The sequence below is a fragment of the Neodiprion pinetum genome, chromosome 2, assembly GCF_021155775.2.
Source record: "Neodiprion pinetum isolate iyNeoPine1 chromosome 2, iyNeoPine1.2, whole genome shotgun sequence".
Taxonomy (NCBI): domain Eukaryota; kingdom Metazoa; phylum Arthropoda; class Insecta; order Hymenoptera; family Diprionidae; genus Neodiprion; species Neodiprion pinetum.
Window position 1 is genome coordinate 38025718 of NC_060233.1, and position 26105 is coordinate 38051822.

At 38.3% G+C, this 26105-nt stretch overlaps 1 protein-coding gene across 6 annotated transcripts in view; it reads right to left on the reverse strand.

Annotated features, from left to right (window-relative positions):
• Positions 1-26105, reverse strand: part of LOC124212411 (syntaxin 1A) — an 84502-nt gene that overhangs the window by 45166 nt on the left and 13231 nt on the right. For all 6 annotated transcript variants that reach the window (XR_006881637.2, XR_011176430.1, XR_011176432.1 and 3 more), the window contains exon 3: positions 21623-21722. Coding sequence is in view for 2 of the 6 variants with exons in the window: in XM_046612379.2 (XP_046468335.1) it covers positions 21623-21722 (100 nt within the window). In the remaining 4 variants the exon portion in view is untranslated. The remainder of the gene's footprint in view (positions 1-21622; positions 21723-26105) is intronic.

The following is a 26105-nucleotide window of genomic DNA, read 5'->3' on the forward strand; positions in this document are numbered from 1 at the left end:
TTAAACAGCAATGTCGGGATTGATAAGGGAATGGAAATTATACAATGTACAAGAGTAAATCTCCCAGTCAAACGCGAAATGCGTTATGGGGGTGGAATAAAAAGTGAGACAGCCGTCAGCTTTGCTCGATCCATCGATGTAAATTTTCCTGATTTAATATCGCGGATTTAATAAAATAAAATTTCACCAACTCGGTCGAGGGAAACGAGTTAAATTCTCTCTCTGATTTATGTCGACAGGCATTATTATTTTATACCGGGTGAAATACAGGCGAACTTTTTCGCTCGTCGTATAATTCCGAATCGTCGATGCGAATGATGAAAAACGTAAACATTTCACACCGTCAAGACGACGGCTTCGAGTCGCACGTCGAAATAAGTTTTTTACGCATTCGATGAGACGTCGCACGTTTCGAATACGATCGACGTACGAACCATAAAGTGTTCAATTAGAATAGTCTCGAATATATCGATATTTCTATTATCGTCTACGGCAGAAACTGCATGATGTGTATATTGTCTATAAATATTAAACAGCATTGTAGATTATGCACGTGACGAGGAACTGTATGTAAGGAAAGTAACGAGGTGAGTATAACAGGTACGGCGGTGGGAGAAAAGCTGGCTCGACAGAAATAGACAAGACACACGGGGAGGAGGATGAGGAAGCGTGGCGTGCATACAAGTCGCGAATGCTCGTACGTCGAATCACTGACAGCCAAAGATGAATTCATTCAAGTTAACGGCGGCGGAGGAAAATGCCGATAAATAAAGCGGTCAGGTATGGTACATGCATCACGTAATACATTCACGTTTCGAGGAACGGCGTATATAAACGATCGTACACGTCGACCCTTGGGAATTATGAGGATCAAGTTATAGTAACGTTACCGTAACGATGCGTGTTTAGAAAAAGTCGCGAAATTCGCAACTTTGCGATATCCCGAAACTTGGTAAACTACTATAAACAACAAAATGTACACTGATTCTGCAAAGTCAAATCCTTGAAATTTATCCTAAAATTTCCTAATAACGATTGTTTCTTCGGATGTATCGCTACGTTAACGTTACGAACTTGAGTCTCATTCGGAATTGCGTTAGCTTCGGATGTCGGGTGAACATGTTTCCACAAGATAAAGGACCTGGACAGCCAAAACCACGGTGCGCTTGTCCTGGATGTCGAGTTTCACCAGGTAGTGGACCTGGAGCTCAGGAACCACGGAGCGTTTGTTCCGGAGGTCGAGATCCACCAGGTGGAGGACCTGGACAGCCAGAACTACGGAGCGCTTGTTTTGGATGTCGAGTTTCACCAGGTAGTGGACCTGGAGCTCAGGAACCACGGAGCGTTTGTCCCGGAGGTCGAGATCCACCAGGTGGAGGACCTGGACAGCCAGAACTACGAAGCGCTTGTTTTGGAAGTCGAGTTTCACCAGGCAGCTGACTTGGAGCGCCGGTACTCGAAATCTGCGGAGCGCGATTTTCATCCGTCCGCTCTACCGCGCGGTTGTTTCTAAACTGAGGAATTCGGTTAGCTGATTTTGGTCGCCGACGATTACTCTAGATTGATGACGTCAAGAGAGAAAAAAATTTGGGTGACGTCACTTTCTGAATATCCGAACATCCGAACATTCAAAATTTGGTTTCGAACTTTAATACTATGTATGATTAAAGGATCGTAGGTGGTTAGATTTTAATGAGATTTCATTGCGGTTAAATAACAATAAAGGCATATTCAGCTAGTTAATAACTTGATACGATGTGGCATATATCGATGTGATTGTAGATTGTTACACGAGCATAGGCTGAAATTTTATGAGAATAGAATAATTCCCGGAGTGATTACGTTCGCTTTAAAGGTGCGTGGACGACTAACGCACGTTTGAAATTCAAGGAGAGGCAAACTGGTGGGATAGGATAAATAAAGACGGAACAAGGTTCATCAATTTTTAGGATGCGGATATGGTGGGGAAAATAATGGAAAGGTTCGACGTCGAAAATACGGATAGGGAAACTGAAAGGCCCAGTGAAAGCTCTAGTAAGCAGAAAACCTTTCGGAGCCAGATGTTCAGTTGTAAATTACCTCCTCTTAAAGCTTATGCGAGGCTTTTTGCGACGCAACAACGATTTCTAGTAACAACTTCACAGCTCGCGTGAGGAAATGAATTTTTCCCCGTCCGCTTTTCGCACTCTCTTGATTATTTCTCTCTACGCAACCGGCCACCATTTAAACGTTTCAACAACAGAATACTACGATTAAAAAAAAAAAAAAAATGGAGCTCGAAATTGCCCGACTCTTCTACGTTTTTCGACAGCTCGAACTGTAGCGTCGTATCTCGCTTTTTTATCATACGTATTAAGAATAAAGAAAAGAAAAAACAAGCTTTTTACGTAAATCGCGTACATATTGTATTGGACAAATTTTGGATATAGTTCAAATTTGGAAAGCTATCGACAAAATTTACGAAAAACTGACATTTGCCGTTTCTTTGAAACTTCTCAGCGAACATATATATTGTGAAACTCACAAAATATCGAAAGATGATTATTGAAAGTGACGAAAAAATTATCAAATGAGTGAAGGAAAGAAAAAAAGCGTTCAGAGAAGTGAGCGAAAATTCGCATTTAGTTTTAAGATGCAGGCAGTTTCTCTGCATTTCCATACCCGACGCTGAACGTCGAGGCTTGACACGTTCACCGATTGTTGTCACGATGTCGGAATTGCGGCTTTAATGCGATTGGTTCGGTTTCGAACAGGTACACGGTTGTTGGAAATTTCGCTGACTTAGCGACGAGCCAATCCGATAGTCGGCCCCTCGCTCACTTATTTATACGTCTCCTGGCTCGAGAAACTTAGTCGATATTTTTGAGTCCACGCTTACAGTTTGCACAAATGCAGAATCATCGAAGAGTGATTTACGCGGATTCACCGTGTAGCAGCGAGAGAAACGAAGCAAGTAAAATACGTAAAATCGAAGCAAAGAAAAGTAAAACTGCATTTTTCAACTTGTAGTAAAACAGGCAATTTCATCGTCAATTTTCCACCTTTGATACAAAGATGATAATTTTCAGCAAAACTATCAGATTTCAACATTCCTGCAGGTTAAAATGTTTTACGTTATCGGCAAAATTTGTTTTCCTCAAATTTCGCCTCTCGCTGCAGGCTTTAATGTACAAACATACGAAAAAGAGACCAAATAATCGTTCCAAATCACGACCTACGCAGTATTTTATTCGGAAACTTCCTAAATTTCAACGTAGGTAACCAACACCCACGAAAAACGGCACAATTTCATCGACTATCCGAAACATGTAATAATCTCGGAATTATCCACCCATGGAATTGGGACTCTGAAACGCAAATCGTTCCGTCCGCAGACCGTCGCGTCGGTAGTTTCGTGGGTCTGATTTCTGCGCACCCGATAAATCTAATCGGCCCGAGGCAATTTCTTATCGCTATTAGGCATGGAACGTGTCCCGAAAATGGAGCCAACGCAGCGTTAGCTGTTTGCCGTTATAATCCCAAGGTGATTTCGCAGATGGTTTAGATCCGCATCCTCGGTCCCTCCTTTGTCCTTTTGACATTTCGCTTTGACGAACATCCGTGCGATACGTGATATTAGAGAAGAGAAAGAGGAGAGATGAGAAGGAGGGAAGAGATGACGGCGGGAGAATATGAGAAGTCTGGAGGCCGGGAAGCCGGGAAGCCAGGCGTTGATCCTTATCAGCCGACCTCCCGAAATTCAGTTCCTGAGCTCAGGTCTCGCAGGACTCGGCGTCGCGGTGTTTTCGCGAAAAGGTAGGTCGGAAAACCCGAGGCGTTATATCGGGGGCTGTAGGATGAATGAGGGGGGGATTTTTCAAGGCGGCTTTGCGGCGATCCGTCCTCGCGAATCCGGCTCGAAAACTCTGTTAAACCATCCCACTCACGAAATGATTCCCCCCGGCATACCTGCCGCCACTCGAGCGAAACCGCGACGAGTAAAAACCGTGGAATCGAGGGTTCGGAGAGAAGGGAGGGGGGTGAGAGAGGGAAAAAAGACGAGACGCGGGGGAACGGAGTAGGTACAAGTTTATCGAGAGAATGAAGAGCGGGCGAAAGGAAGGAAATCCGGAGGCTTTCGACGGCTTGACGTTTCGGGATATTCTCGTTTATTAACAAGAACGCCTCGACGATTCTGCCGGCTCACATCTGTTGATATATCGCGCACAGGAACCAAAAATATATGGAGAGTATAAGGTGAGTGTACCAGTTACCGACCCTGTATCAATTATTGACCTTTTTTTGGTTGCATCTGTGTGATGTTTGGTTCTAAAATTAAGAAGAAAATTAACTTCAAGTGTCTGATCCTCCAGCAGTTGGTTTTAGTCGTCGAAAAATTCACAATTTGTGCCATCAATTTATAATTTTGGAAAATAAAAGGGCGTCAATGATTGAGTCTAAGCGTGTCGATGACTGGTGTACTTACTTATGCCAGTTTGGCACAGTTTAGATTAGCCAATCATCGTAGTTTTATCAGTCGATGAGGTCGCATTTTTCACTGAAATTTATTGTACTGCTATGGTAAAGAAAATTGCAGTAACTATATAATTGTCATGTTTTTAGACTTTCGTCGTTAAGTATTTGAGGCTGCAATTTTGGACGAACTCTGCAAGATTTTCGAAAAATAATAATTCGGAAAGAAGAGAGGAAGACCAAGAGAGAGAGAGAGAGAGATAGAGATAGAGAGAGACAAAATTTTTTGCTCTATCATAATTTCGGCATTTAAATCAAGAATATAATTATAAAAATTGTACAAAACTAGTGCAAGTGAGTTTTAGCCGGCGGGGTGTCACGTTTTATTTTATTCCAGGTCGAGGGTCGACTTGTATAATTAGTGGATTATTATGATATTCCATTCCAGTGAAAAATATACCCTGATGCGAAAAAGAATCATCGACAAACTTTCCCTGTCATTGCCATTTTTTTTCTACAGTTAATGAACATAATGAACCTATGAATTGTATTCGAAACTGAGCAATAAAGGGGAAAAAAATGTTCTTGTGTACAGGCAGAAAATAAAAGCTGTTACTTTTGTTCGCAATTTAATTTTGATTCATTCTTCTTCTTCTTCTTCTTCTTATTCTTCGGAAATTCAACTATAAATGAGGAAAACACTCGAAGACTCTTCAAGTATACGGACCGGCTAAATGTGGCAGCAAGAACGGAAGAATGGAAATCGTATAAACGTGCCAGTCGCTCGCTCGCGGTAATTCTTTGCCCGACTTTAGTAAAGCTTTATATTCACTGCTTACGCGGCAAGATTACAGCGAGAGAGAGAGAGAGAGAGAGAGAGAGAGAGAGAGAGAGAGAGAGAGAGAGAGAGAGAGAGAGAGAGAGAGAGAGAGAGAGAGAGTACAGGGAGGAGGATTGCAGGGTGGTTGAGTAGAGGAGCCGTGAGCGAAAAGCTTCTCCCCTCGACGCCTCTCCTCTCCTCTCATCTCCTCATTTTTCACTTATACCCGGGGCTCCGAGATCCCGGCATGCCTGCGCAAATTCAAGCCCCAATGAATATTCTACTTGAGTTCAACGATCAGGAGCTAAAAACGACTACCGCCATTATACACGGTGAATTTAGAAAGTGTTTAAAACTTTATACCCTCTCCTTCCTCCTCGCATTGATGTCGCAAAACCCCATTGATTATACTAATCGACCAAGGGCGCTCTCTCTCTCTCTCTCTCTCTTTCTCGCTCTCGGCTTATCGCCAAAGAGTTTGAGTTGGGTTACATACCACAATTTGACGTAGGTACCTAAGCTCGCGGTATAAAAGGATCGGGTGCCGAATTAACGCAAGGGCAATTTCCCCGATCCACTGCACGGATTCTGATCCCCTGTAACGATCTACCGCGTCGCTTTGACGACGCGAACAATTCCAATCATTGCCTACGTATATTGTACCCAAAGTGTTATTCAAGTAAATGTTGTACCTAAAATTACAACTTTGCTTGAAGAGACGACGGTAATTTGGTTTTTCTTTCTTTTCTTTCTTAGTGTTTCGGGTACCTTTTCAATATTCTTTCAAATGAAATAAGAAAAAAGATGAAGAAAATCGTTGATCACGTTCTTACTTTAATTATCATCTGCATAATTTGTCAGCTAAATGCAATGCTCGAGGTTATTTATTATCAGGGATATTAAAACTCGAGTCTGGTGTTGCTCGTTGCAAAACGCGAAGTAACCATCCTCGCAGTCGAAATCACGGATACCTATTCAGGTACCTACGTGCATAGCGGAAATAGAATCAAGCAGTGAAACGGAATATTGTAGTAAAGAAAATAAAACGAGAAGAGAACTCGTATTTTATCATAAAGTTCGTCCGTTGCACTTCCTTCAACAATTGACGCCACCGCGAAATCGACTTCGGCACACGTACATTATACAACTCATGAAGAACATGAAAAGGCAAAGAAATTGCCAAACAAAAGGATAACACAAAAGGGTAGATAGGGTAGATTTATCGGTCATGGTCGCCTAACTACCGTGCAGCAGCGATCATAGTTTGATCCAATTTTGGCCGCGTTATAAATTTATTACGTCTAATCTTAGATTGTGGCCACAAGTGATCACAGACTTACTTTAATCTGACACGTGACCTCTGATTTTCAACCAACAAACTTTACACCAGATGTGAACAAAATTCCTGCATCCAAAAATTTGCTCAAAGTCAAAGATTTTAGTCACGTATCGAAGGATTGTAGAGATTTGTAATAAAAATAGTGAATAGACGATTTTCTAAAGGTGATCAAAAATGGTACGTCAACCTCGTATCTTCGTAAGTTGCTCTTTATACGCAGACCTGCTGAGAAGAAGAAGTAGAAGAAGAATACACCGGGTGTGTTATACGCTCAGGTATAACATGGTACTGGTACCTAGGTATTCACGGAGAAGAAAGCAAGAGGAAGAGGAAGAGGAGGAGGTAGAGGCGGGTTAACCGGAACGACGTACGTAGCTTCCTGGCCGGACGCAGCGGGGGCGGCAACGACGGCGGGGATCAATAGCGGGAAATCCAGACCGCCAGAGCCAGAGCACAGAGCAGCCAGCAGCCAGGAGCCAGCAGCCAAAGGCGAGCCCCGGCCGTCCTCAAGGTCACAAAACCCCGTCGACGAGTTTGGTTACCTACGTACACGACACGTCGCACCCTCTCGCCATTCAATCCTCCTCAATCCTGCCACCCGATGCCTCGACTTTCCTCCCGGCTTAGGTTAGGTTAAGGTTAACCCGAGGTTGGGCTAGGTTTAGGTTTAGGTGAGCTTGTTCGGCGGGCCAGTCTATAAATGGACATCCTAAATTTGGTCACACATGCCATTATTAACCTCTCCTCGAACCTTTCGAGCAATCTGTCACTCCTGATTGTACACTGTGAAAATAGACTACAGGTTCGAAACTTGGTAGCTTTTCACAAAAGCTTCGTTTTTTTTTTTTTTTTTTTTTTTTTTTTTAACTCCGTTTGTAGTAACATTATTCCAAGATCGACTTCATGTCAGGATATGTAATACTCGTCGGTTGGTATCGTATGTACTATTCTCTGTTCAATCGAATCGCAAACTTCTGTTGAAGTTATTTTTAACCGTGTTACCGACTACTTTTCAGATTAAATATCTCTCGCAGGCGGTTCAGGACATTCGAAATAACTTGCGAATAACAGTCAAGATAATCGGTTCGAAACCAATGATCCGATAAAAAATCTGCAGACAAATTTCACTACAAACGAAGTTGACTCGTTTTTCTCCTCGCGATCCTTCTTCCGAAATAGATAACCCAGAATCAAATTCACCGTATAAAAATTGACTACCAACGCTAGGGAACTAAAACACCTCGTCATCTGCAGAGAAATCTTCATCCTCGTGAAAAGGTTAAAGCGTACCGATTCCACAAATGTTCGACCCTCTTTCACGCAGAGACATCGAAGCGGCCTCAAGTCGGTCTGCCAATTATCGATTCATTCTCTGAGCCTCGCGAGGTACCTGCATAAAATTTCAATTGTCATTCACCGGGTTCTGGCGTTGTGTTGGATAAAGATTCTCCCATCATCGACACTGTGTTTCAATCACATGCGCAATGCCTGTGTGTACAATCGGCGAGGCAGCAGCGGGTCCCACATAATTTCGTGACCTCAAGTTGTAGGTGTAATATATAATTACACGTGTTGAACGATGACTGACGGATACGATTCGTGACTCGAGTTAACGCCAACGCGTAACTTCCGATCGCAATAAATGTTTAATACTTGCAGCTGCACCTACAGGTTCAGATAAAATGCCAACCCATGGTGTTCGGTAAAAAATTTGTAAAAAATTCGAGGACGTCTCCAGGATATTTTCAGATTATTCAAGAACATTCAGGATAAATAAAAATACACCAATGGAGACGGCACTGTACGCAATACGTTATTTCTGCTACAACCTGTTAGTAGGGAAAACCAAGAAACGCGATTCGAGGTGGGAGTCCCACTTTTTAAAAACAATTACCAAGCCAAAACAAATAAATATATCATTCGCAGCAAAGCTTAAGAATAGAATATTTCCAGGACACGCAAAAAATTCAAGGATATTTCCAGAACCTTTCAAGGACATTTCCAGGACCTCAAGGACTTCCTTCTTCTGCTTTTTTATTTCATGGTAACACCGAGCGTATCCCGTATAGTTTGTCAAAAACCTTTTCTTGACATCGTAATCATCATCGATGAAACTCACGCGCGTTCGTTCGTTTTTAATATAAAACGTCGAAAATCGTTCCAACTTTTCAAGTTACTTTTTTCAAGCTCTCATGGAACCGTGAAACCTTCGAAGCTCCCAAACTTTTCCAATATTAAGTAATCCAGACAGCATATTGGTACGAAAAATATTTACCAAACACAGAGATGCTCTGCCTCTCATACGTTTCATTAAAATTCCACAATCATATTTTGAAACATGTACCTAATACGTGTCACCCTTGATTCAGGGCACTCGCAGTACGAATAAAACGAATACACTAGATTGAAAAAGAGTTTGCGAAAAAATACAATCAATTCACTAAATCGGTTATACTGTTTTTCTTTCATTCTTCTTCTTAAAAAAAAAAAAACTGATTTCCTAGAGCAATTGCGAGCACCCCGAAAAGGCGATAACATTCTACGATACGTTCGTCAGGTATATGCGGAGTATACATTACCCCATATGGTTTCTCAAAACTTGTAATCATCCACTCACCTGTAAAGAGAAAAGAAATCAAAGTTAATTTAAAGAGTAGCGTATATTGTGTCATAAAAAATATTTTCATCCAACGTTTTTAGAATACTCAAATATGTGAAGAATTCACCCAGCAGGGATGGATATCACAAGTGCTCGTACCAAGTGTACAGGATGTGAGTCTGTGACATATACATGACTGCGTTGCGTGTAATAAAATGTATAAAAGCTCAACACGTAATAAGAAAAACAATTAGTCAGTTCGAAAGTTTGTTACATCAACGACGGTGGTGATCCTCGGATCCGTGCGCCTAATACCTAAAAGGACTTCGCTAAGAGTTTCCCCCAAAATTCCTTCAGGGTTGCTTGTGGATAAGGGTGGGTGGGATGCGAGGATCCGCCCTCGTCGGCCGTATAACCATCCGGCAAAGTCGTCTCTTGCCCCGAGGTAATTTGGTATGGTCGTTGAAGAGAACGGGGAGTAGAAGAGAAAAGAAGGAACGGAGAATGGGGGGGGGGGGGGGAGGGAAGAATGAAGAAAAAATAAAAATAAAAAAAGGAACACACCTCACGCACCTTCGTGCTTCGACGCGATATCGACGAGGATGACGACGATGACGACGGTGACGAGAGGACGATCAAGTGTGTGGAGGAAAACTAAGGCAGTTCAACTATGGATAAGTGTTACACGGGTATACCATGCACGGTTTAAGGTACTCGTATACTCGTAGTGGCTCGAGGGAGGAAAAATTGTTATAACGAACTGGAGGTGGTTGTAGATATATACAGTATGACGGGAGAACGGAAATAGTCGTTGACAAATGTGAAGTAATTCCAACAATTATGTCCCTCTCTCTCTCTTTCTTACTTGTTCTCACCGCAGTAGCTCGACGGCATCAAAAATGGCGGCTCGAAAATCGCTACCAATCCCTACCATTACCGCCCTATAAAGGGAGTAAGCCCTTATACGACGCCGCGATATAAACGAGAAAGAAAAACGGAAAAAAAAAAACCTAGGTATGCGGGTGTAATAAAACCGAGAGACAATAAGCGCGACGTGATGTTAAACGCGTAAAATATAGGATATGAGAAGTATACTGTAACCAAAAATTCGTACTTACGGAAACGAGAAGAATCATAAAAATAGAAAACACAATTTTTTATACGATTAACGGTTTTTTTTCGGATTGAGCGTGAGGTAATTATCGTAAAAACGAGAGTGAAGAAAGAGAAAGAAAAAAAAAGAAAAAAAATATATTGGAACCACGATTACGGATAACAAGTTCGTCCAACTTTCAAATATTAGAGCCGAGTTCGTATCTCGTATCGCGGGACAATTGCCTCGAGGGTTCTTCTTCTTAAAAGATTGCAACCAGGCAAGGTAGAGGCAAAATTCCTCAACTGTTACTATACCTATACCCAAATGTCTGCCTATTTCTTTTCCACCTCTCGTTTTGCTCATATATATATATATATAAAAAGAACAGTAAAAACCTTTCTTCACTCGCCGGAGGCTACAGGCCCTAATTTTATAACCCCTTTCTCCTCCCTCGACGTGCTCCTTCCGAATTTTCTGATTGCAAGCAGCGCTGATGCCAAATAAACCTTTTTCTACCTTTATAAAATAATAAAAAAATAAGCAGGTAAGTAAGCGGAATATTATAGAGTTGCGTATATTTGGAAAAAATGTATGTACCGTACCTACTTCGTATTCCAACCCCGTATTATTCAATAAGACTCACAATTTTTCTCAATCCCATTCTCTGCGACTCGCGTGATTTTGAATTCTGGAATTTTAACAAGATCGCAGAGTTTGTTCGTCGACAAACAAACACAAAGAGAAAAAAAAAAAAAAAAAAGAACAAGAACTAACCTAAATTGAAAGTCTCATGAAACTGCGTTTCGGTCGGAATACGTAATGAATATTTATTCAAGTATATAGTTTTTAACGCGTCAAAAATTAGCGCGAGAAAAGCGCAAAGTACATATAACTACCTATCATAGTTCAACACGAAGAACTTAACATCGGAGGTATAACTTGTTACCTATTATATATGTGTAACAATTCTTTGGACGCTATGAGTAAAACATTATTATCGTTTATATAGTTAACGTCGCGTCCCGCGAAGCGCCCATAAAGATGATAAGAGCAAACCCTGGTCGTCCTGTAAGATTATGTCGTCGCTATTACGATACTAAAACCAAAATTGTTCACTGTATACACATAGATACATTTTTCGGCTTTGACGTTGATTGAAAAACGTAAATACGTATTTAGAATTATATTGTCAGACTATATTGACTGACTAGATCAGAAAATCAAACTAACGAATGAAAATACCGTAGAGTAATTGAGTTTTACGCCTGGTCACAAAAAAAAAATAGAAATAAATAAGTAAAGATTTTTCGCATTCAACGGAGCGACAAATGTTTGGAATTTCATCTTCTCTTCTTATTTTCATTGATGCAAAAGTTCTGGTTTGGCCTGCTTATTAAACTGGAGTTGGCAACTTCCGCTGAACGGTTAAGAAGCCACATCTCGTGGTTTTCACGCGCTGAAACGCCGTTGCGAAAAATAAAAACCCAGAGTTTAAAGATTTATCGTATGTTGTATAAACGAATACTATAATTTCACAATTTTGTGTTGCATTTATTCAAATTTTGCAAGTATTTAGAAGTAATGCTTTGCAATCGCTATTAAATATGTCAACGTGTCCTATAAAAAATTATGGCAAAAAAAAAAAAAAAACCGAATCCGCCTGGATGATAATAATAATAATAGTATCGGCAACAAGAAAAGAATAAATTGAGAAAAAAAAAAAAAATAAAAATAAATAAGAATAGAAAACAACAGGATGTAGAAAGATAGATCCAATTTGTGAAGGTTGTTAGAACAGGTAATTAGAGCGCTGACGTTGACGAATATGACGCGAAAAGCGTCACTTTGCAGACAAAAGTATTTTTGGTTAACGAGACCCAGCAGGACTCGAGTGACAAGAAAGGCAACAATTTTACCGGTATAAGAGTTGCTCGTACAATTGTATGAGATGGAAGGTAAAGAAGATAAAAGTAAAAAATTGTAAAAGGCAGAAGGCAAAAGGTGAGGAACGAGCTTCTGTTTTTTTATGGTTCAATTTGTATCATCAAAGTTGTCAGCATTACTTCACAGTACGTACTGTTATTAAACGCACGATTATATTGCAATTTAAGTGGTACAAAAGGTTTAAGAAGTAAATAAAAAAAAAAAACGTCAAAAATTACAGACAATAACCGGAATTAATATTTGAATTTAAATCGTTAAATCGTTAAATGGCGTTGCAACCTAGTTCTGCATATAACGTAATTATCAAAACCACATCTCGTTCACTCTGAACCTTGTGTATATAGTCAGCGATAACGTACTGATATTCATATTTATGGAAGTTAGAACGAGGCCAATTTATTGTTATATCGTAAAGAGAACAGAGAAGGAAGAAAGTGCAGATTTGAAAAGAAATTTTTTCTCACCCACATCTTCGAAATATGAGTTTCAAATATACCGCAGAGGGAGAGAACAAGAGGAGAATATATTCGCTGGTATGTAAGAAGACGTGATTCGATTCGGTACGCGCATTGATTTCTCGAGATAAAAAAGTACATATATGTATATTCGTACAGGTATAGGAAATATCCACGCACTTTTTTCTGCGTATGGGATTTTACGCCTGCGTGTATACGCGTCTGTATTATACACGTTCGTGTCGCGTAACATTGCGTAACCTTACGAAACGTGCACGACTAGGCGGCTTCCCGTCCCATGCAGTAAGTACTTCAAGTTAATAATTTTCAAACGATGAAATTTCAAAGCAATGCTAAAAAAAAGGAACCTCAAGAAACTGAGAAAAGAGAATTTTTGTTTTTTTGTTAAGCTGAAATCTAATTTTTCATACAAATATTGCTTTTTCGAGTCATATACGAAAGGATCGATAAAATAAGTAACTGCAGTCACTTGAGAACAACTAAGCTTGCTCCTAGGGTCGTTGACATCAAAATCTCACTGTTGGCCATTGTTATAGGTATCTAATTGTAATATGCGGTTGACATTTTTGCCGAGTAAAAGATTTGGAATGATTGGCAAGAGAGCTTTCTCTCGAGAGAGGAGAAAAAAAAATTCAAGTGTGAATTTAAAAACGAATCTAGAAAAGATCCTTGTATATATGCAGATACGTAAGTAAACGTATAACAAAATCAATGTACAAGAGAGAAAAATAAAAAAAATTCTCGACTTCCAAAAAATGATTCGAATAATTTTGGAACTCTAAATTTGTTTAATACAACGCGAATCGTAGAGACAAAGAGAGAGCAACCGTGCTTGCGTGTGCTTTATCTCTGTATAAAAAGTACTGCGTACATATAATATTTATACATACGGATATTGAACGAAAAGGAAAACGGTGAGTAAATTTATTCATAAGCTCGAGCTATTGGGATACACCGATACTTATCCGTACATATAGGACGAGGATATTATGAAACTTAAGAGGGCCGTTGATCTCGTGTTACGTGTCTTGCGATTCATAGATTAGAGGGTAGACTTTACAAGTATTAGCCACCTACTCGACCCACGTATTACAGCACGTACCTGCCATCCCCTATACATGTATACGTATATTATGTGTATAAATATGCAATAATCCGTGTGCCGCATAGCGAAACGATTTTTCCCTTTTAGGTATGCGTATAAATATATATAAACTTTGCATATATCTACCTATATACATATAACAGAGATTTTCTGTGATCTGTTTCTGGCTGCGGTATAGTTTTAATCAAGCCAAAAGCATTTTTATGCCGGTTGTGAACTTGAAACTTTCACCCGACGTGCACCGTGAAATAACTAGATCCTGCACACATGTATATGTACGTACAATTCGGTATTTATCAATTGGTTTTTTTCCCCCTACTTTCATTCTGATCAATCGATAACTGTAACGAGTTATAGTAAAGTAGACTTTAGAATTTCTGAATAAGGCACAATTTGGTTTTATTCAAAACCGTGAGTAGTTTTTCGCAATTACGAAAGAATCGGATATATTACGGAGATTAATTACGTTTCAACCAGACTAATCCTTCACAGCGTGACGTCACGGCCTGCCGGGTTGACAATAATATATATATATATAGATGTACAATTTGATCAGCAGAATGTGTTTATATCGCCTACAGAGCACACGCACGTACTCTCACCACGATTCGATGTAATTTCGGGGCAAGCAATCAAAGTTGATTGAATTATTCGGTTTCGACGAAAAAACGTGGCTTCGATTGTCGACGAAGAGAAGAAGGAGGAGGAATTAGGAAGGATCACGTAGTAATGAATATCCCGCAGCATCCACCCTGATGAATTCGACATCGCATCGTCGATTCGTGTATACACATGGAATGACGTATAATAAACGGGCCATTATAAAAAATAGTAATTCACATATGTGTGTACCAGAGTGGTCTTCGACAGGATTGTTTTTGAATTTTTATGGTCCCGGGGGCTTAAGCGCTATGAAATAAATAAATAAATTCCCTGAAAATTTGAGCTCTCCGCATCAACTCTAACGATAAAATAGTTGGCTTTGTAAACGAAGTATCATACGTAAATAACGTGGGAAAGACTATTTCTGCTCTTTGAAATGTTGTAAATCGTTAACGAATGTACCGACAATAATGGTAAATAAATATTTTTGTACATCATTAAAATAAGATCCGTTTTGTCGCTATAGAATTTACAATTAATTTCCAAAAAAACCAAGATGTGGTTTGGATAACTTGGCAGATTTTTTTTCACACTCCGGACGTCTTTGCCTAGACTCGAATTAACGTGAGATCGCAACGCGTATTGATACCGTTGGATCGTAGGATGAAATTGGAGATTTACACGCATAAATAGGTCATGTGCATATGTGTGTATGATATTAATATCGGTAAGGGTGCGTGATCGATGCGTATATGCATCAACAGCGTGTATTATACGATAGAATTCACGTATAATATGAACCGCGGCGTTGAACTTGCACGGCGTCGTCGCCGTCGACGTATACGCAATTTTCCCTCCGCGGTAAAGCGATTAATTTGTTAAAATTCAATTTCTCGCGTAATTGCATCTCCAGCATCCCGGGGGCTGCATCAGCTCTGCCGCCCCTTCAGGACACCGCCTACCTCAGCTGTGACGCTACGCCCTCTAAATTAGACTGCAAAGTACATGTGTGTGTGATATAGGTTATGCGTATACATATATATATGTGTGTGTGTGTGTGTGTATGCGACATGCATGCGCATCCAATAGCGAAATTAAATTTCTCTATAACCATATAATCGAGTTGCAGCAGAACGATTACGTCGAAATCATATTTGTTAAATAAGGAATTACATCTTTTCTTCTTTCTTTTCTGTCGCGTCGCCGCAATTACAACAGCCGATTGTGAGTTATGCAAGGAAAAAAAAGTTTAACGGTAATAAAATTAACTTCCCTTTTTTATCATGCATATATGTACTAATATATATATATATACATGCTCGTATACATGTATGATAATATTAGCAGATGTGATTCCAAACGATGAGATTCGTGTATAAGATTTGTATAACATCATACGCGGAATTTTATTTTTTTTTTGAAATTTGAAAATTGCTTGCGCAATATTTAATAATATAGCTGACGATGAAGCACTGAATTTAGTTTCATTTTCTAACACTCTAAACGAAGAAATCTCTTTATCAAGAGTATGAAAAACAAATCGAGATTATTTCGTTTCTTTTTTTAAATTCATCTCGATTCTCCCCGCGACATTAATCTCAAAAATCCGTATTACGTACAGATTTATACCCCACACGGCGGTAGTAAAATCTCTTTCTCTATCCTCTTAATTTTTCGCAAATTCAGTATAACGACCGATGATTAAAATGATAACGATCAAGTTGCATAAAGCAAAACGTGCAATCTCACAGTAATTCTATGTAATCTACCTGTATCGAATATTTTTGTTAGTTAATTACAAACGTTGCCTGAGTCAACGTCGACGACATATGCAACATTGTGAAATAAATTGCTCCCGAGTGTACCTACGCGTATAATAATATTAAACCATAAGTATCGTACAAAAACGGACGCATAAAACGCAGGATACATATCCTGCGTACAGAATTAAATAAATAGCAGCGCCACCGAACACAAGGATGAGTAATTTCTCGCCGCGTACAGGAAATCTACGCGAGATTCCGAGTTTCCCAAAGTTATATACGAGAATAGAGGGAGAGACACGTTTCCAATTAGTAGTTGTAGATATCCTGCTATACCGAGGATTTCCAGGACCTAATCCTCCCTTCGCGGTATAACAGCGAAAATGCAACCCCCTACGGTAAAATTGAATTTCCAGTAACGGCGAGATTTTCTATCATCGTTATATGTATATATTTTTACAATAATCACACACTGTATATGCATCGTGCATAAGTCGATGAGAAGAAACGCATATTCCGAGCGCACATGGTCAGAAATTATATCTATTTACGTACACCAAATATTTGTTGCCTAATAATTTATAAGTAAAATGAGATGAAACGTGGAAAACCCGCAGAGTAAAGGCTGAAGTGGTATATAACAACCCGTCGCGTTGTACAAGATCAATATATCCCCGGGACTTCGACGTCCCTGCAGGGAAGAGAGAGAGAGCGAGAGGGTGAGAGGGAGAGAGAGAGAGAGAGAGAGAGAGAGCGGCTGTGGTTGGATAAATGACATATTTAGAGAGAGTTGACGTCACATGTGCAGCAGGCGATGGTAACGATCTTCTCTAATCACCGCGCGAGAGTTCTGACGAGCTGATGTTCGATTTATTTTTATTTATTTACTTTTTTTTTCAATTTTTCGTTGAATTTCTACCGTTTACGGTACACACTTATATTTTGTTGACGGGTTTCGAATTTTATTCGATAAATTCGACGCGTTACGTAATATGGAATATGCTGTGACTATGTAAACTTGTATCGAAATATTATTACAAAAAAGTTTGTTGTGTAACAAATGTTCACACTATGGGTAGGTGTTAGATCACCGAACGGAAACTCGGTAATATCTGAAATTTCTTCTTTCTATTTTTTTTTATTTTGATTTGTTTGTCAGATTTTTTGTATATTGAGAAAAATTGATTGCGTATTGTCTAAAGAATAGTTTTTGAATTATTTCACGATATTTTCAATGATACGTGTTTATGTATAGGTGAAAATTCGCGAAGAGTTGAAATATGCACGCATGCGGCGTTTCCTTCTTCTTCTTCTTCTTCATCTTCTCCTTTTACGAGAAAGTGAGTTTTTGGTCATATTGACAGAGCTTGTGAATCGCGTACAAAAATTTCTGCTTATTGTTAGCCGAAGAAGAAGAAGAAGAAGAAGAAGAAGAAGAATCTAAAGCAAAGATAAAGAAGGGAGAGTGACAGGGGCGAAAAATTGGAAATGATACTGAAAGACGGGAGAAGAGTATATATAATCCTTACGTCAGAATCCTGACACCGTCACCCTATAAAATATACCAAAGTGATACTGTACAGAGGTCGTCGGAACAAGGTTTTACTTTTATCCCCGCATATACGTCATCCGTGAGGGTGACGCGATATAAAATTACAAAAATATCGAATCGATTGAATATTCCGGCCGTATAGATAATCCCGATATAGAAATCCGTGTGCCTGCGACGAAAAAAAAAAAACAAAATAAGCTCAGGATATATTTATATCATGTAACGCTTGGTAAGTATGCAAATGTGAATTATTTAAAACTACGAGAAATGGAAAGAGAGAGGATGAAAAATAATCAAACGCGTTGAATTCCTCTTTATTTTAAATCCTATGTCGTATATCGCGTGTCTGAAGAATAAGGTTTACGCGTGCACGAAAGTCAATGACCTAAAATCGGCTGCGATATAACAACGGTATATTGTTAACTCATTGTTGATCCATGCTCAAGGATTGTAAGAGAGATCGCGACACAATCGCACGGTGCACGGTATGATTATTATTATTATCGTTGTTGTTGTTATTATTATTATAAAGCTGCACATTATTACATAGATTACGTCCAATACAGTACGAATAAATCACGGATTATAAAGTAATTATGTAATTTCCACCAGATATTTATACCCATATATTGTAATGATATATAAACAAAACTAGAGGCAAGTTTTGCAAAAATCGCAGCATGTGAAAGAAATAAAATCCCTGCCGTAAGACGAAAGAAACGTGAAAAAAAAAAAGTACATAAATGATGAACAATCGCACGTGAAAAAAAGAACGACGTTGCGTAATTACACAATCTTGTCGCACCTGCAGCGCATATTCACGCGGATGCGGAACGTAAGAAAAGGGTTTAATTATTGTTATTAAAATGCATATGCAAGGCAACCACGGCGTCGGCGTTCTACTTTTGTAATTTGCATAAATCGTTGCATGTAACGCCCGCGTTTTACTGTAGATGGGAAGCTTATAGAATTAATGTCGCGATGATTAAAGCTTTTCCAGGCCGCTGTGCGAAATTCAGATCACAAGTAAACAAATAAAATTGAGAATTAGTGAATTGGAACGCGGTCATTGCGACTGATCAATTGCTTCGATTGAAATAGAACAAATGGAAAAATGATACCATTTTAATATTATATACAGTTCAAGGAATTGAAAGTACGGTGAGAAGTTCGCCGGCGAGCAAAAGAGCACGAAAATAAAACTGCAATGAGAAAAATTTTCGATAATTTAATGTTGGTAAAACCATAAGTTACGGTTAAGATATCAGTTACATCGATAGTACTTTGTTTAAAAACAAGTTTATTTCTTCGACAGACTAAAAATTCCAATCTTATTTTCGAAATCCCCTCACTTTTTCATGCTGTAAGAAATTGCCCGAGTTATCTCGTTTTTCCAAGTTTTCCCCGAGTGTGCGAGCCCTGAGATCGTATACTTTAGATAACATTTGAACTATTATAGAAGCGATAAAATTCACTTGGCGATAGATTTTGTTTTCCAACGCGTACTGAAAACAAAATTATTCACACAATCGGCAGCGGTGAGTTGAAGAATTTACGAAACGACTCGCGATTTCTTATCACAGACGCGTTTATATCGAATAATTAATAACAGATCGAATCAACCTGTTGCGGCGAGAAGACGGTTAACGCATAACAAGTCGAGTCAACTTCGATCAAATCCTTGGACAACAACCGCGGTTCGTGAGTCTCGATGATTGTCGTTATATCGGGGTTACGATATAGTTCTAAGGATACGGATAAAAAACCGGAAGGGTTTCAGAGCGATCATGAAAATCTACTATGAAAATAACAAGAGCTCGACAAAGTTGTACACGTGATTCGTTGTAAAGCCTGCGGTATATTCGCCAACGATTTCTCCCTTATTTTTCTCTTTTTCGCAGAGGTAAGGGAGGGGGAGAACTAGGAGTCTGCAGGGTTGGTTAAAAGTCGATCGCAAAACCCGGACAACAATGCACCCGCCGCCCCGACTCTCAAAGCATCATCCAGCAGCTACTGTTGTTACATACCTACGTAAAATGTGGGTGTAAAAGAGAGCTAGCTGGCTAACCGGGACAAGGACGATGATAAACTATAGCTTTTCCCGCTCCTCGTCGACGGCTCGTAATTTTTTCTCAAACCGCGAGTGTCCTCGGACCATTCGAAACCGAGTTTTGAGAAAAACTAGATGAAACAAACCAACCTGAAAACTAGGTATCTGTATCAGCTGAAAAATCGGCGTGCATTTTACGCTGCACTTCGTGCTTGGTATGTTATTTTACAATTTTGAACTGATTTCAGAGTGGTTGTAAAACAGCCTCGTTTTAACATGAGACAAACGCGTGTGCAGAATACGAAGTAGAAGAATATTCATGTCTGAATCAATGATGAGTAGTATATATGTATTTATATATAAAATATATTTCCCAATTAAAAATACGATTTTCGTAACCTCAATATTACACATATTTGAGCTTATTATAATTAATAATATATGATAACATCAAATTTTCTTCCATCGAGCTGAAATGATCTCGTCAGCGGTAAATTAAAATTCACTGAAAGATGTTGAATCAGGCGAATATAGAGAAATATACAAAAAAAAAAAATAAAAATGACGCTGCTGTTGTAATTTATATGTGATATATGTAGAAGGTACTTATGTTGTACGTACAAAGTGTTGGTGAGTGATTGGAAATGGTCTGTTGCCGCGATAATAGCGATGATAACGAACGAGAAGGAAAGAGAAGAGAAGAAAAGAAGAGGAATGAGAAAAAATCGTTTACGATATTGTACGTTTTTCTCCTGCTGAGAATCATAATAATCAGCGTTGGTTATTTCCCATCGTTTTTAACGATTTTTTCCCCTCATCCTTCTTTTCATGCAGTATAAAAATAACAGACACGTAACAAAGGCGCTCATTACATTTTTTCAATTTATTACTAACACGCAAGCGACGCGACGTAAAGCTAATCGTAAAAAAGAAATTCAACGCATTTGACACTGCAACAATGGGAATTATCGTATTTATTTGCAGAATATATATTTTATACAATATTCCCGGAGAAATGAACGCAAAAAAAAAAACATAATTTTTCTTGCATTTCACCAAATTTTATGTAGGTATACGTATACAAGCGATTACGCGATTATTCGTTGAGCTTACGTCGTCTCTCACTCGTCGATATTTCATCAGTTTGATTAAGGATAAATTCGCGATTGATTATTCAAACGTGTGTCATAAATGTTGAAAGCAAGGCTATAACGTTACTGTAGAAAATAATAATAATAACAATAATAATAATTACTACGTCAGTTTTACGTACGAAATTCGGCAAACAATTCGCAACTTTATCGGTTCAATTTGCCCAATTTGTAAAGTATGTCCTGGTATCGTAATGCATTAAAAAGTAAGAACCGAGAAACTAAAGCAAAAAAAGAGAGTAAACAAGGGTTAAATTTTTTTTAAAAAAAGCGTAAATCCATCAATGATAGCAACTTGTGATATAGCGTATAATAACGCAACATTTATTCTACGATCAAACAAAAATCCAACAGACCGTATATAATGTGGATTACGTTATCGAAACGTGTAGGTGGAGATGATAAGGTACGTGAAATTTCAATGTCCCGAAAATTGACACGTTGAAAATAAAAAACGTGAAAATGAAAAAAGATGTATATATATATCTATAAACCCGCAGCATCTGCAGCGTATTTTTCATGTAACACCTAACAATTCCGTTCTCTTTCCGTACATCCAAATGATTCGATACTTTGAGTTTTGTGAAATATATTTTCAAGCTTCGAGAAAAGTAGAAAAGAACAGTTGACGATTTATTTAAAACGACCAAAAATTTGGCTCATTAGACTCACTTTCATCTGTCTGCGGCGCCGACAGGATGGCGCTGTGTTTCTTCTTGACTTCTTCAACATTCGTCTGGATCTTGTCTATCATTTCGCGAATTTCCTCCACCTGTAACAAATTTTTTTTTCATTTATAATAAATAACTGAAAAATATTACTTAAAAAGAGTATTAAAATTTTTAAAAACAACGTATTCGCAATTTTCCATTACGCCGTGGATATCTCTCGAGTGTATAAAGTAGATATAGCGTTGATTTTATTTTCCACAGCCGCAAAGTTAAACGAGATACGTAAATCGCCTGACAAAGATCGAGATTATACGCCCCCGAATGCAGAGAGAGAGAGAGAGAGAGAAGGAGAGAGAGTCAGTCGAGGGCGTTATTTCTGTTAATATACACTCATGGATTATATGCAGGGGTATAAACCAATGCTGATCGGAGTTACTTGATAGGAAGAAAGTTCAAATTCAATTTCACCGTCGCACTGCTCTAGACACGTCGTCGAACATCGCTGAACCCTCGGCTATATACATGCATATGTATACATACATCCACTCGTACATACGTATGTACATCGAGGTATCGACGACTCGCGATGAAGAAAATCGACTTACACACCTCTTTCCTTCTCTTTCCCTGTTTCATATCGTTCTTTTACTTTCCACCGAAAAAGAAGACTGATAATAAAAAGCTCGCAAAAAATAAATGGAAGAAGAATTAATTTTACAAACATAATTTTCCTTCGTTTTTTTTTCTTTTTTTCTTTCCTTCTCAATATTCTCTTTTATTTCTGGCTATATATACATTTGATTTATTAACCGAATCTTATCCTTACGCATTTGCAAGAAAATTAAATCGATCGTGGGGAAATATAATATAAATTATACACACACGTGCAAACAGTGTATCTATAACGAAGTTTTGTTTTGTTTTATCAGAGAATAATACCAAGTATACGCATTGAAACAATGTAGGTATACATGCTTGTATTATATGTATATAATGCTTATCACACGCAGCAACGAGAAAGCGTCCGAAAACGTAGCAGTAACAGGGGTAAGAATTTATAGCGTCAATTTATTACTTTCAATGAAATTAAAGTCCCGCGTGTAGTTCGCGTCGCTACGCCCCTTTCAAATTACGCATACATATACATATGCATGCATACTTCCGAGTTTTAATACGTATACATTTATACTCGAATAAACTAGAGCGAATTATTATTCAAACCTGTATCTTTCGGTATATTTAAATTTAGTATAACGATAGCGAAGTTAGGGCGATTATTTATTAACATTTGATCGAATTAATGTATTAGTATTGAAAATCATAAATTATACCTACAAGGATACGCAAAATAGGTAAAGAGAATTTGATACCGATGCTGATGGAACTCGATGAAAAATTTGATGAAAATATAATCATATTCTATAAATATTTTAATGACCACGGATAATTTGTATATCCTCGTCGCGTATAAGGTGATTAATTATAGGGCTGTGTACATCAAAGTGTTGTATATATTATCGGTTCAATTACACTGCCAAAAATTAACGTCGACAAATTAATACAGTTGACTGATATTTATTATATTCATGATACGAACATACACAAAATTTTCTACGCAGATCCCACCGCGTGTAATAAAGATAAGAGCAATACGCATACGCGACGTTCACACCGTTCCGCGAGATATTAAGCATATGTACATCCGTGTATATTGCATGATAGACACATCACACATGCATACACTGCAAAGAATGTATACCTGTAGCGAATAAATCGTTGCACGAAGGGGAGATTTCCTTGTGAATTATTTATCACGTCATAGATACCAATGATACGTACGTATATGTGTACCTTGGGAATTTTTACACCCATGTAACCGATACTGTAGTATCGTATGGGTAAATTATTATCACGGAAAGTGATTTTGACGTGTACGTAAATTCCTTATCAGAAATCTAAAATCGATTCGAACGCCGCGTCAATTGAACCAAAATTATATGAACGAACTGAACTCACATTCGAGGAGATGCAAATCAAAGTTGCACAGTATTTTTTTGATTCAAAAAGTACATAATATCGAAGTGTATTTATGAAAATTCTTTGTTCTATTTTCACAAGTTTCCTCCTACAATATTGTTCAAAGAATTTTTCAACTTTCTCCTCAATTATCCATATGTCTTGTATATATGGAAGAGAAAAGCGGTTTGAAACAAGGTTTACAACAAATTAAAGCTTTCGAAGTTACGATTACGGTAAGTTCTTGAAATAGAAGGTTATAGTAATTGACTATGTAATCGTACGAAGGATACTAGCTAAACGAATAATGTGAGCAATAATTTGTCGGTTTGAAAAAGAGTTACATTAGCAGCACCTAGATTTGTTACAACTGTGTACGTATATGTACATATGTGATTCGTGTTTTAGTTCACGTTGCGAAGTTGTTACACGAACGTCATTTGGATTAATTAAAAGCCTGGTGACTCGCGAATTAGTCGGTGAGTGCTGAATTAAACTCGCAGAGGCAGAGTTATAAACATGTTACGTATACAGTACTGATACAACTTTGCGCGAATCTTTCTACGCAAATTCATTAAGTATAAGGTACACGCTGCACGCGCGAAACTCTTCAATGTTTGTCAAAATTTTCTCATGCAAAATACACGATGTATACCTATTGCAGGTTCGCTAAAAATTGTGTCGCGAGGCATGAAAAAAAAAAAGAAATTGGAACGCTTTCAACAGCTGATTCGCAACTGCGTAATATCTGAGCAATTAAAAAAGAAACAACGTCGAAAATACGTTTGCTATAAAATTGAGATGAAAATCGGCCGAGAAAAATTGGGAAAATTGACAGAGGGCTGTTTGTTTCTTTGAGCGAAGGTTTCGAGGATCTGCAGGAAAAGCTCGAGAGTCTGTAAGAGCTGAAAACGGATAGACGTTAAATTGACTTTGCACAGTACTCGTGGGCGTTCGCGTCCAGTCCGCAAATATAACGTATACAGGTATACAATACGTACGTATATATACAGTAATAAATGTAGGGGATGAAGGAAATTCGATACTTACATACGCCCATATACAATATATACAATATATATATATATATGTGTGTAAGCATATATGAACATGTGTGTGTATTATATATATAATATATATATGTATATATTATATATTTCCGAGGGGTAATAAATTATTTCTTTTTTTGTTTCGGAAGGTGGAACGAGAAAAAACCTCCGAGTCCTGCAGGGCGAGTCTACCGAAGCGTATACATGCTTATACCTATGTATAGATACACATGTATACTTATATTATACGTATATATATATATACATATATGTAATATAATATACTTGGAACAAAAGTATCGTATCGGGTGGGTAATTTATTATGTGGTATTACACTCGGCTGCACCGAAAACTATAATCACCTTCACCGAAAAGCTTCGACGCGAAAGAAGCAAATTCAGCGATTTATCGCCAAAGCCGGGTTTCGGAAGTGAAAGTTGGGATAGGTATAAAGGTGGTTACCTGAAAGTTACATTGCATAATACCGGCCAATTTTATTCGGTAAATTATATTTTTTGTATATAATTTATTAGCGAAATTTAATTCGCTGATTTTCAACATACATAACATTATACGATCTTTGATTGCGAAATTTTTTCATTATACATCATACCTGAAATTGATTTACACAAAAATTAATCACCATTAAAAGCAGGGTTCATTTCCCATTATAGAGCGAATAATACAACGCTGGAATTAATATATTTTTTAATAAATCGCTTGTTATGCCTTGAAAATACGCGCGTAATGTACAATACATAATTATACAACACGGCACGTGCTGTTACAATGTAGCGATATTTTTCAAAACCTTAATTTATTATCAGGAGAAGGTGGTGGTTTGGTGAAGGTACCTACTCGCCGCCCCTGCCGGTCGCGATAATTAATTATTTTATATTAAACTCGAGGGGTTGTCTGCAGTAGTTACGGTAGAAGAGAGACGCGACGTCACGTCACGCATACGCAAAAGATTCAACCGGAGAAATCTTTTTTCTTTTTTTTTTTTTTTTACTTCCAAATTGCATACTTTTATCTTCAAACTTTTAGCACGAAGCCATTGCGAATCGTCTATCAGTCCACGCTGTGCAGTGTGGATAAAAGTTAAGCGTACCAGTTATTGACCTGTTTTGGTTGTGTCTGTTCGATCCTTGTTTCTAAAATTACCAAAGAATAAATTTCCAGTGTCTAAGCCACTAGAAATTGGTTTTAGTCGTCGAGAAATTCACAAATTGTGCCGTAAATTTATAATTTTGAAAAATAAACGGGTCAATAATCGGGTGTCATAAACGTGTCGATAACTGCTGTACTTTCTTGCCTTACCTACATACGTCTATGTTGCTAAAGAACGTACATGCAGAGATACGAGATGTGACGATGAGTCAGGCTGGGAGGCGCGGACGGGAGATAAGAATGTTAAAT